Genomic DNA, 12,068 nt, shown 5'->3' with positions numbered 1-12,068 from the left:
CTGCTGCAGCTCGGCCTCTCCGCGCGGTCGGATCGAAATCCCGGAGCGGATCCATACTTTGCATACTGGACCTGGATTGGCCACCGTCTGCGCTCCGGGATCCGCACAGCAGCAGCAGCAACAGCAGCAGGAGCAGCAGGAGCAGCTCTGCCGACCTGGATGCGGAGAGGACAACAGGCCGCCGCTCGCTTTTTTTATTGCTGGCTTTTGCCAGTTTTATATGCCCACACGTCCATGACAGTAGAGGCTATCCGTTTGGGGTCCCTTTTTAGCTTAATTGGCTTTAATGCCGTTTCGTTTGGCGCTTAAATGGGACGCAGCTCTAGCTAAGTAGCTACAGACGTTAGCGATGGGTAGCTGCTGTTGGCTAGCTAGCTAGCATCCGAGAAGACGTGCTAGGTCTGGCTAGCTCGCAACTGAAACATGATTCTGTGGAGGAATAAAGGAAGGATTCTCTCCGGATCGACTTTTATTACCCTTATTGTGACTTTTTTGGACAGATTTTCCTCCGATTGAACCTGTTAGTTTGGTCTTAAAGAGGGGCAGATTCACAGACAGCCGCTCCGAAGCACTAGCTAGCTATCAGCCAGTGCTCTGTCTGTCCAGTGCTTTTTTAATAAAGTGGCTCGGTTTGCTGGTTGACGAGCTCGTTTTTCACTCGAGGGGAAACTGAATAGCTGACTGACTGATTCCCAGCGCGGGTTTAGCCTAAAGCTGAGCGTTTCCAGCTGTCCTGTTTCAGGAAGGGATGGCGGTGAGGCGGCTGTTTGGACGCGGTCCCCACTGTGGTGAATGGTGCTGATTATGGGGCTTTTGGTGTTTGACCCCCTCTTCGGTACATAGCTAACGCTGAACGGTCCGTAACGGCTGGAGGGGTCGTTTTTGTCTGTAAAGGCGGCCCAACAAACCCTTCATGCAGCACCGTCGATTCACCGGAAAGCTGCAGAGGCGAACGGGAGAAACCGAAACCGTGAAATCTGGGCTCGGTTGTGCAAAATAAGAGAGGAAAAATGGCTCAAGAGGCGTTTCCTTTGCATGATCTGGTCTGGAACAACCAGTACCTGGAGCTCGATAGAGAACTGAAGAAAAAGCAGGTGAGAGAATGGACTGCTGGTCCTGCTTCATGCACATGTTTGGTGACCTGCAGTCATGTGGAAGTCATCTGATTTGATATTCATTTGGACAATATTGAGAAATGGTGGGAATATGACTGAACACAAAGCTGCAATTGGGAAAATGTAGGTATTAGAAGTGCATTTCAGTTTTGTAAAGGTAAAAAGTAAAAAGTTAGGACACCCACACATGTATTACTACTTAAAATCTGGGATTAGAATGGGATTAGGACATAGGGAGGATTCTGGAGGAGCCTGTCTTATTCAAAGCTCAGCTTAACTGTGGATTGAAGTAAGTGATGAAGAAGATCACCGTGGCCAGATCCAAAGAGCTCTCCGAGGCCTTCAGAAATGAGGCTGTAGATGCAGAGGAGTCTGGCTTTAAAGGGTGTAAAGGATTTCAGAACCGTTAGAAATCAGCCGTTTCACTCTCTGCTAAATCTTTTAAAATTTACAGGTAAAACAACTGCTGACATGGTCAGATCAGGCTGTCCTAGCATGTTCAGCTCAACAGCAGAACCACAGGATGCGTAAAGAAGCCTCTGACAATCCTAATATGTCTTCTTGGGACATGCCGGTAGCTCTTACCACAGCTGATGTCAAAGCGCAGCATCTACCATCAGAACGAGAGAAACATCAAGACTCGAAAATCGTCTGTCCAAAAGTCCCGGTCTTTGTCTAGGTGTTCGCTGCCCTGATGTTGCTGTGTTTCCCCACAGCAGGAGGTGGAGCGCCTAGACCCTCGCGGGCGCACGCCGCTGGAGCTGGCCGTCTGCCTCGGCCACCTGGAGTCTGCTAGGGTGCTGCTGAGACACAACGCGGACCCCACGCACTGCAACGCCCAGGGCTGGACAGGTGAGCCACCATGCCGTAGCAAGGCTAGAGCCACTAAACCGCTGTGTGCGTTGGCTGGTGAAGCCTCAGGGACTAGGTTTGGTTTAAAACCTTGTGTACTCGTGTAGTGTTGCAGGAAGCGGTCAGCACTGGAGATCCTGAGCTGGTGCAGCTGGTCCTCCAGTACAGAGACTTCAAAAGAGCCACAGAGAGACTGGCAGGGATTCCAGAGCTTCTCAGTAAACTGAGACAGGTGAGGATACAGATCACCATCCACAGTGCAGTCAGTCGACAAGTCGATGTGAGACATGAAGGGTTGTGTTGTAAATCACAAGGCTTACACCTGATTTGTGTGTGTGTGTGTGTGTGTTTTAGGCACAGGATTTCTATGTGGAGATGAAATGGGAGTTTACGAGCTGGGGTAAGTAAGCCCGGCACCTGCACATAAATATATTTATAGCACACCTGTACTGTTCTACTCTCTTTAGCTTTGTGGCTCCAGGCCCTTATGTTAACTATTTCAGCACCACCGGAGTGGACAGCTCCTCTCGCTCTACCCCTTGAGAATAGCTCACTCTTTTCTTTCACTTTCTCTCTCGGTCGCCCCCCTTCTATCCCTCTCTTGCAGTGCCTCTGGTGTCAAAAGTGTGTCCGAGTGACGTGTACCGCGTGTGGAAGAGTGGTTCGTGTTTGCGAGTTGACACTACGCTCCTAGGCTTTGAGCATATGACCTGGCTCAAGGGCCGCCGCAGCTACATATTTAAGGGCGGAGGTAAGTCAGAATAGCATATTCACCTGTAAGCAGGACACCTTATACACTTACCAGTTTTGGGCCAGAAAAGCTCCAGGGGCAAACAGAAAGATTGGGCCAGTCTATCCATTTAGACAGAGCCAGGACAATTATGCTCAGCCAGTTATGTTGGCCAGCCACAAATGACTGTGGCATCATCGGTGATTGAAACCTGTGTTGTTAATTTTAAGTTATACATTACATGTCTAAATATTTGTGGACACCCCTTCTAACAACTGTATTCAGCTACCATATGTTGCACCCATTGCTGACACAGATGTGCAAATGCACATGCACAGCTTACCTGGTCCCTGTAGTGAAGTATTGCCAATAGAAAATTACATGAACCTATTGGCACCATGTCTTATATAAAGCCCCCCAGCATTGAGGTGTGAAGCAGTGAAACTGTGTGCTTCATCCAATACCTTGGGGATGAAGTGGTGTGGTGATCATCTAACATCTTGACCTCACTAACTCTGTTGTCACTGAATGCAATCAAATCCTCACAGAAATGCTCCACAATCTAGTACAAAGCCTTCGTCCCTGGACAGTAGACACAGACACTCCAACAAAAGCAGGCTCAACGCTTTTGAATACCCTTATTTTCAGAAGAAACAAGGGATGAGCAGGTGTCCCAATACTTTTGTCTATATAGTGTATTTTAGATTAGTTAAACAGTTTCTGGTACATGAGAAGGCATCTGTGGGCGAAGCATAGATGTATTTTATTTAGCAGGCTGTCTGTTAAACTCTGTGTAATACTGTGTGTGTGTTCCAGAGGGCGGGGCTATGGTAATGGAAGTGGACCATGAGAAGCAGGTGGTGTACACAGAGCCACTGTCTCTATCACCACGCGACGCTCCCTCTCTCCTTGCAGCTATGTTGCCCTCACAGGAGAACACAGCACAGAGACTCACCTCACCCATCGTTTCTACACACCTCAACACACGCAACATCGCCTTTGAGAGGTACTGTAATGACATTGGTGTGGTTTTATGCTCCAAAAACAATCATTATTATGTTACATTATTACATTATTATCCGGTGATTCGCCTCTCTTTAACTCCTTGAATTAAACACGCTGTTTCTGTTACTGTGCCTTTAAGACTAAATTAAGATAAATGAGCTCTGTACTGATTGACTGTCCTGAATTGTGCCTCAATGAGTTGGTTCTTGTAACCAACAGAGAAACTTTAAAAATGAGAAGTTTTTGCAGCTTGGTGTCAATATACAAGCCACCTAATCTTAAACAAAAGCCCGGCTCATGATGTTTCCAGGAACAAATCTGGAATTTGGGGATGGCGCTCTGAGAAGACAGAGGTGGTCAGTGGATATGAGGCAAAGGTGAGATTTGACACCTTTTTAAAATGTTGATTAGACCATTGGATATGAGGTTTGAGCTAGTGGTAGTGATTTTGGTTAAACTCCTTTTCCAAGTGATCTTGAATTAAATTAATTAAATACTTTATTCATTTTTATTAGCATTATTTTATTTAAAATTCTGGCTGTTTCATAGTCCACATGATGCTCTAGTAGGGATAGAATATGTTTTTTTTGACAATTTTAAAGAGTGTGTTAAGAGTAAAAACCAAAAGCCGATCCGCACCTAGAGCCCTCGAGCTTCAAGTACGGCTCGGCTCCACCTGCCATCCCTCAAAATCCGCGGAAGATAAGCGTCCAGGCTTTTTTCTGTCTTGGCACCAAAGCTTCCCCTGGGTGTCCGAACGGCAGAGTCGCTCGCTGTCTTCAAACACAGACTGAAGACCCTCCTCTTCAGAGAGGACTTGAACGATTAGAGTACTATGGTCACCTTATTGTCTTGTGTTTAGCAATGTCTAAGCTTGGAGGTATCCTTTGAACTATTAGTCTATTCTAACTAGCTGAGGCTTTTCTTAGGTAAATAGCAAAGCACTTTGTAAGTCGCTCTGGATAAGAGCGTCTGCTAAATGCCATAAATGTAAATGTAAATGCGTGTAAATCTGTAGCTTTGGCTGTTTTCTAGTTTTTCTGGTGATGTCATTATAAAACTGAATGGTTTTCTATATGGATTTGTTGAAGGTTTACAGTGCTAGCAATGTGGAGCTGGTGACACGCTCTCGTACTGAACACCTCTCAGATCAGGACAAGTCCAGGTGCAAAGGTACATACACACACTACTATGAAATGTACAGTGTGTTTTAATGCCAGACAAACCACTAAGCTTTTTTCTACTTTTCTCACTCCTCATCCTACTCTAGGATCCAGAACCCCCCTTCAGTCTTTCCTTGGGATTGCAGAGCAGCATGTTTCCAACAATGGGGTGAGGAATATGATCTAAAGTTCTTCATGACCATGTTTACATTTGTACGTATTGATTCAGGGGTATTAATAAGGAGTTTATACTCTAATCAGACAGATCACTCATTGTCCATTCTATCATCTATTGGATGATCACCACCCCACCTCATTCCCCAACTCATGCCAAAAGTTGAATGGAGCACCATCCGTCATTCCAGAGAACACAGTTCCACTGCTCCACAGCTCAGTGCTGTGGGGCTTTATACCACTATAGCCCACACCTGGCATTAAGCAGCATGGTGCCAATAGGTTCATGATTATCTGCACCAGAGAGTCTTATTCTATTGCTGATACTTCTCTGCAGGGACTAGACAAGCTGTGTGTGTGCATTTGCACATCTGTGGCAGCAATGGATGAATCTTGAAGTAGCTGAATGCATTCATTAGAAGGGGTGTCCACAAACATTTGAACATATAGTTTCCACACATTGTAATTTGCACATCTACCGCTTTAAAATGAAGTCAGCACTCTGACCAATCTCAAATTTTTATCTCCCACCCTTTGAGAGCTGCCTGTGGATTTTTCATGCAGGAATTTCAAGGAATGAGCTGTAAGGCAATGAAATGTCTTGCTTAATTGCTTTAAAAATGAAAAAGCTGTAAAAGCTTTATATAAGCTTTTATCATTCCTGTTATATCATGCAGCCTTACCACCAGTAGTGATCAACAACATAAATCACTGAGTTCCTATAAACCTGCAAAGGAACTGGACTAAGCTCTCAGGTGTGTGATGTTGATCAGCACAGGCGTCTGTTAGTTGTTGTATCGGAACTGGGGAGCCGTGCTTTCCCTTTGAGCGCCCTGGCTACCTAGTAAGGCTGCAGTAAGGCAGCGGCAGTCTTACTAGGAAAAAGAGGCAGTGGTTGGCTTCACATGTGTCAGAGGAGAGCCCTCCAAGTGCTGGAAGCTAGTGATAGGGGAAGTTCATATTGACAGAGATTGGGTGATTGCCTCCCAAATTGGGTAGAACATTTTTTAATAAATTCTAAACTCTTGAGTGACCTCTGCATAGAGCATCTGATGGCATGGGAACTAAAGATTATCTGCTGTTCTTTTTGGGATCGATTTAGTCTAAAGCAAAATGCTACAGCTTGACAGTGAAAGGTGTGAGTGACCAGTGACAGAGTGTTCAAATCAATGCCCTCTCTATCTTTTAAGCATGTCTGGTTTGTTTTCTTCTTTCAGAGTCAGGTGTCCCAGTGTGCCAGTCCTCACAACCCAACAGCCATCACAGCGGAGGAGTACTTTGACCCTGAGTTTAATCTGAACGGCAGAGACATCGGCCGGCCCATTGAGCTCACCAGCAAAGTGCAAAGGTACCACCTCTAAAGCAGCCACGGTTTATAGCAGACATTGGCTGGAATGAAGTCCACTCTTGCTCTTGTTCCCCTCTCTGTCTTACCGGTCTCCGACACTCACATTCACACTGACTGTGTTTGTCCATGTTCTCTTTTGCAGGTTTAAGGCAACCCTGTGGTTAAGTGAGGCCCATCCCCTCTCACTAGCTGAGCAGGTGACCCCCATTATTGATCTCATGGCCATTTCTAATGCCCACTTTGCCAAACTGCGAGACTTCATCACTCTGCGCTTGCCGCCTGGCTTCCCTGTCAAAATAGGTGAGACAGACCACTAGAAACGCTTTTAGACCACCCAGCCAACTGGTCCAGCAGGGATGCTTTTCTCACTGTTCTATTTTCTCTCTTTCTTGTCATTCAGAAATCCCTCTTTTCCATGTGTTGAATGCACGAGTGACCTTCAGTAATCTGTGCGGTTGCGATGAGCCAGTCAGCTCTGTTACTGTACACTCACCACAGGGAACCCCTGATGCAGGTACTAAACTTTGCTTCATCAGCAGCGTTTTATCATCACGCCACTGCACTCACCAGCATGAATAGCATCAATTCAATTCGGATCCATTTATATAGAGCTTTTCACGACAGACCTCGTCACAAAGCAGCTTTACAGAGATTCAAGTCCGAGCCTCTTTTGAGCAAGTCCGTGGCAAACAGTGGTAAGGAAAAACTCCTTCAGATCAAGAGAAATAAGCCTTAAGAGGAACCAAGACTCAAAAGGGGAAGCCATCCTCCTCTGGTTGACCCTGGATGGCACAGCAGTGGAATAAATGGTCTGTTAGAGTGGAATAATGATGATATCGATAGCATCAACATATACCTCAAAAAATAGAACGGAAAACTGAAAAACATTATTCCATCATATTGTTTGGGCTCAACAAGTTGTTTACACCCATGCCAATGAGTCGTGCCAGCCCAACTTGGGAATAATCAGCATCATCTATGTATACAGATTTGCATAATGTGCGTCACTTCGTTTTACTGAAAACATATATATAAAAAAATTACATATGTGGCAAAAATGTGGGAGTATTTTGGGCACAGACCAACAGTGTGGTGCTCTGTAAGCTTTGCAAAGTGGAGATGGCCTATTTCAACAGTACAACTGCTACACACAAGCACTTGAGGCGCAACCATCCCGGAGCACTTAAGACGGCAGCATAACAGCACTGTCAGTGCTGTGTCTACATCGCCCCATGTTAAAAGTAGTTTTGGTACCGGTGATGTTATCATAACTTAACATTGCACCCTGCGTTATCTGACACTGTTATTCTGCAGTTTTACATTTTTGTTTGCTTTATTAGCCATGTATGAGTGAGAGAATAGCTTAAACTAACATTACATTTCCTTGCACTACATGGATTCAAAAATATAGACATCTGCCAGTGATTCCCTTAACTACATATTACCCCAGTGATGAAATAATTGAATGTTATAATAATTTATTTATTTAAAGTTTTAAGTAAAAATAATACTACTTCATTTCAGGTAAAGGATTGCTATGACAAAAACAGTGGTTACCTGTTAATGCTGAGAGATTTTTTGTTGCAGAATAATGCCCTGAAGTGCATACAATGGGTTTTTAGGAAAGGATGATTAAAGAAAATATTGAAATATTAAGAGAAATGAGAAAACACACACACACACAAAGCCCTTAATAATTGCTAAATTAGTCATTGAGTAAATTAGTCATTGAGTAATCGACTAATTGAAAAATAATCATTAGGTACAGCCCCATACCTGTGTACTATGACATTAATCCCAGTAATTGGCTAATGTGATGACTACATGATTTGTAGATTTGTTTAGTTTTAAGCAGTATTTATAATATTCTAGCATTTTAAACTGTTTTAAACAGAAAATATGTCTGTAAGAGAACTCTTAATTTACTGTGGAACCTTTTATCTGTTAAATCATGTCCTTTCAGGCCAGAGTCCTCCTCCTCTGCACTGTGAAGTGGACCCCTCTGTGTTTGAGCCTCCCCCAGATTACACAACGCTTGGCCCAGGCCGCAGTGAACCAATGAGAGATGAGGATGATAACCTCCTGCAGTTCGCCATTCAGCAGAGTCTACTGGATGCAGGGACAGAAAGTGACCAGGTAACTCCAAAACCTCAGAGCCCTGAAACTCCTTAAACCTTATGGCTCAAAGAATGTTGCTAGGATATACAACAATGATGCCTGTTAGTCAGTTCAGATGTTCAGTTCAGAGTTCAGATGTATTAGTCTAGCACTTTTCATGGTGGACGTTGTCGCAAAGCGGCTTAATAGCAAGCCAAAGGTGACGATGGCAAGCTGCACTGGATAGCACTACAAGAAGTGCAAGAAAGCAAGTCTCGCTACGGGAAAGACATTAGGCCAAAAGCAGAACAATGGAGAAGCCTTTACTCTCCCAGACCCGCATTACTTTCTGCCAGTAGATTCACTGTTGGCATGAAGTTGCTGAAGTTAGGTTCATTGTTCTGTAACCTGTGAGCCATTTAGGGGGGGCATCTTAAGATGCAAACCAACTGCAGACTTACTCAGAATTAAGGTCATTTAAGACAATTGCTAACATCCCACACGTTCCGTCTGGCTTTCTATCTCTCTCTCTCTCTCTTTCTTTAGGTGACTATATGGGAGGCTCTCACTAACACACGTCCAGTCTCTTCTCAGCCTCCGCTTTATGAGGAGGATTCTCAGCTTGAGAGGTGTGTGTTTTGTTTTTGTACAGTTTTAAGACCAACAAAATAGTGTTGCCTTGGAAGTTTGTAGACACTTGCACATCTGACGTTTCTTTTGAAATCAAGAGTAGTAAAAAGGGGTGCTTTCCCCACTTTGCTACAGTAACAGCCTTTAGTCTTCTAGGAAGTCTTTACACTAGATAATGCTGATTCTGGGGAGAATTTGATTCAGGCGCAGCCAGCTTTAGTGAGATCAAGTGCTGATGTTGGATGTTTATTTCTAGATCAAAAACACAACTCCAACCTATCCCAATGATAGCGGATAATGCTTCATCATTCGCTTCAAGTGTGGCTGCTCCAGGGCGTCCCATTGATGTGAAGGATACACCAGTTGTGTCTTTTGATTTCTCAGAGGCCTTGGGACGCGGCTTCCTGTGAGTAAACATTGATACATACATTGGTCTGATCTCCATTTGTCTCTTTTAGGGCAATCCAGGAGTCTCTGACTCTGTCACTGGCTGCAGGAGAGGGAAGGGAATTACCTGACCCTGCTGAACCTCTTTCAGGTTCACCTGACCCCGCCCTTAACTCACCACCCTCTTACGGTTCTCTGGATGACCCGCGGGCACCGGGGGCATTTGCTGTGGCATCCAGCTTTGATGAGCAGCTGCGCCTGGCCATGGAGCTGTCTTGCAGAGAGCAGGAGGAGCTTGACAGGTGATATAGAAATGAACATGGAGTGAATTACAGATGGAAAAGGGGCCTTGCTGCCTTGAACATTTACATTGACCCGTAGCGTTTCTCTGTTTGGTTCCCCAACAGAAAAAGGAGAGAAGAAGAGGAGGAGCTTGAAAGGATACTGCAGCTGTCACTCACTGAGAAGTAACCACAGCAAAAGTATAGGCAGGTTTTAAAGGGTTAATTTATTGGTTGTGCTTTTTTTCTGCAATGTTAAATTATTCTTAAAGATTCATCCTTCTTTTTTCTTTTATAAAGTATTTGAAATGGGACAGAATGCTTTATCAAGAGACTAGAGAGACTGATGGAGAGGTATATACATACCTCTGGGTATATATATATATATATATATATATATATATATATATATATATATATATATATATATATATATATATATATATATATAGGGGTAACAGATTATGATGGACAAACTGCTTACAGAAGGCACACTGATGAATAAATACCATGAAACAAAAAGCATGGCAAGACATTGTGAATGATGTCCTCTCAACTCAACGGTGTCATCATTCTGAGTGAAAAATGTTCAACTTTTATGTTCATTATGTAATGCTGATCACGTGAATATCAAATATTGATGACTATGGCAATGCATAAAGTGATAAATACTATTGCATAAAATGAGTTAAATATGGTGGCTGATAACATGGAAGTTATAATTATTAAATGTTACTGAAACGCTTTCACACTCGTTATTTATTCAGAAAGTGTGTGCATGCAGCCCTAATTGCTCCTTATGGTGATCAATTTAGAGTGTCTTTAAGTGTCTTTATGTGTAAAATATAATTACATATATCAAGAGTACTTTTTTGTGTGTGAGCTTATAAAATAGACTCCTTCACCGATCAGCCATAACATTAAAACTACTGACAGACGAAGCAAGGCAGCAAGTAAAGCAGTAGAACAATAGTCGTCAATCAGGAAAAAGATCAAGCACAAGAATCTGAGCCAATTTCACAAGGGCCCAATTGTGATGGCTAGATGACTGGGTCTCCAAAACATTAGGCAGGTCTTGTGAGGTGTTCCTGGTATACAGTGGTTAGTACCTACCCTAAGTGCTCCAAGAAAGGACAACCGGGGAACTAACAACAGGGTCATGACCACCCAAGGTTTATTTGTGCAATCTGTGTGGAGACCCTGCCTCCCAATCTAGGGCTTAAAGGATCTGCTGCTAATGTCTTGGTGCCAGAGAACTTCAGAGGTGGAGTCAGTGCCCTAAGCGGTCAGAGCTGTTTTAGTGGCATGATGCAGACATACACAATATTAGGCAGGAGGTTTTAATCTTATGGCTGATTGGTGTGTATTCCAGTTTTTACAGGCAAAAGATATTTAGCCTATGATTTAATTCGTATCCATGTTAAATAATCTTCTAATGAGAATTGAGGTGGGTTGTTGATGGTATTTTTGTATTTTGTACATATAATTAGATGCATATATAAAGTACATTATACATATAATATACATTTTTATACATTAGGACCATGTCACCTTCAATATTAAGAGGATGTTAGGTTTGTAATTTAAACAATGGCACACTCATAATTATGGTAGTGTCTAATTCAGGACGTATGTGAACTAAATAGTATGGTAATATTATTTGCCTGACAATGAATAGGTCCCACTTTTGCCACATTAGCAGCAGATCCTTTAATTCCTGTTTATTGTAAAGGTGGGGCCTTCATAACCATCAATGAGCCTTAGATGCCCCTGACCCTGTCTGTCGTTCACTTTTGGTAGGTATTGACCACTGCATTTCAGAAATGTTGTTTTGGATGTTTTGGAGACGCCCTGACCCAGTCTAGACATTACAGTTTGGCTGTTTGATCGTTGTGCTTGCCTGTTTTTCCTGCTTTTACCACATCACCTTCAAGAACTGACTGTTCACTTCCTGCCTAATGTAATCCACCCCTTGAAAGGTGTTACTGTAGATGGAGATAACCAGTGTTTGCAAGTCTTTACGTCATGATATGGCTGATTGAAGATCTGTATTTAAAAAAAGTAATAATTTCAGGCTTTGCTAAAATCCACACAGGGTCAAATTTACATATACAGTGTCATATATATTTAGACAACAGTAGTTTTAGTACAACTAATTTGGTTGAATTTGCATGTTGCACCTTGACCAGATGCCTTTGCTAGCCATCAAGCTTCGGGCAGAATTCTGGTTGGATATGTGAGAGTTTCCTGGCACAATCCACATATTTTCAATAAGGTCATCAACAA

At 43.3% G+C, this 12,068-nt stretch overlaps 1 protein-coding gene across 1 annotated transcript; it reads left to right on the top strand.

The window, feature by feature from the left end:
- Nucleotides 1-122: 122 nt before the first annotated feature.
- Nucleotides 123-10,527, top strand: ankrd13d (ankyrin repeat domain 13 family, member D). Its single transcript, XM_072663921.1, has 16 exons — nucleotides 123-1,094; nucleotides 1,832-1,967; nucleotides 2,075-2,199; nucleotides 2,322-2,367; nucleotides 2,575-2,718; nucleotides 3,514-3,703; nucleotides 4,013-4,079; nucleotides 4,794-4,875; nucleotides 4,973-5,034; nucleotides 6,257-6,387; nucleotides 6,530-6,687; nucleotides 6,788-6,901; nucleotides 8,351-8,523; nucleotides 9,031-9,113; nucleotides 9,573-9,803; nucleotides 9,909-10,527. Exons 1-16 carry the CDS (start codon nucleotides 1,011-1,013, stop codon nucleotides 9,970-9,972), a joined length of 1,890 nt encoding a protein of 629 aa, XP_072520022.1. The 5' UTR covers nucleotides 123-1,010; the 3' UTR covers nucleotides 9,973-10,527.
- The last annotated feature ends 1,541 nt before the right edge of the window (nucleotides 10,528-12,068 follow it).

The sequence above is a fragment of the Salminus brasiliensis genome, chromosome 19 (assembly GCF_030463535.1).
Source record: "Salminus brasiliensis chromosome 19, fSalBra1.hap2, whole genome shotgun sequence".
Classification (NCBI taxonomy): domain Eukaryota; kingdom Metazoa; phylum Chordata; class Actinopteri; order Characiformes; family Bryconidae; genus Salminus; species Salminus brasiliensis.
The sequence above is the reverse complement of the archived record's forward strand: the minus strand, read 5'-3'. Positions and strand labels throughout refer to the sequence as shown.

Bases quoted from the DNA above. Each gene is read 5' to 3' on its own strand.
- ankrd13d (XM_072663921.1), top strand. From the start codon at position 1,011: ATGGCTCAAGAGGCGTTTCCTTTGCATGATCTGGTCTGGAACAACCAG. The intron at 4,080-4,793 runs GTGAGATTTGAC...GATTTGTTGAAG, and splicing joins TCAGTGGATATGAGGCAAAG to GTTTACAGTGCTAGCAATGT. The intron at 6,902-8,350 runs GTACTAAACTTT...ATGTCCTTTCAG, and splicing joins ACAGGGAACCCCTGATGCAG to GCCAGAGTCCTCCTCCTCTG.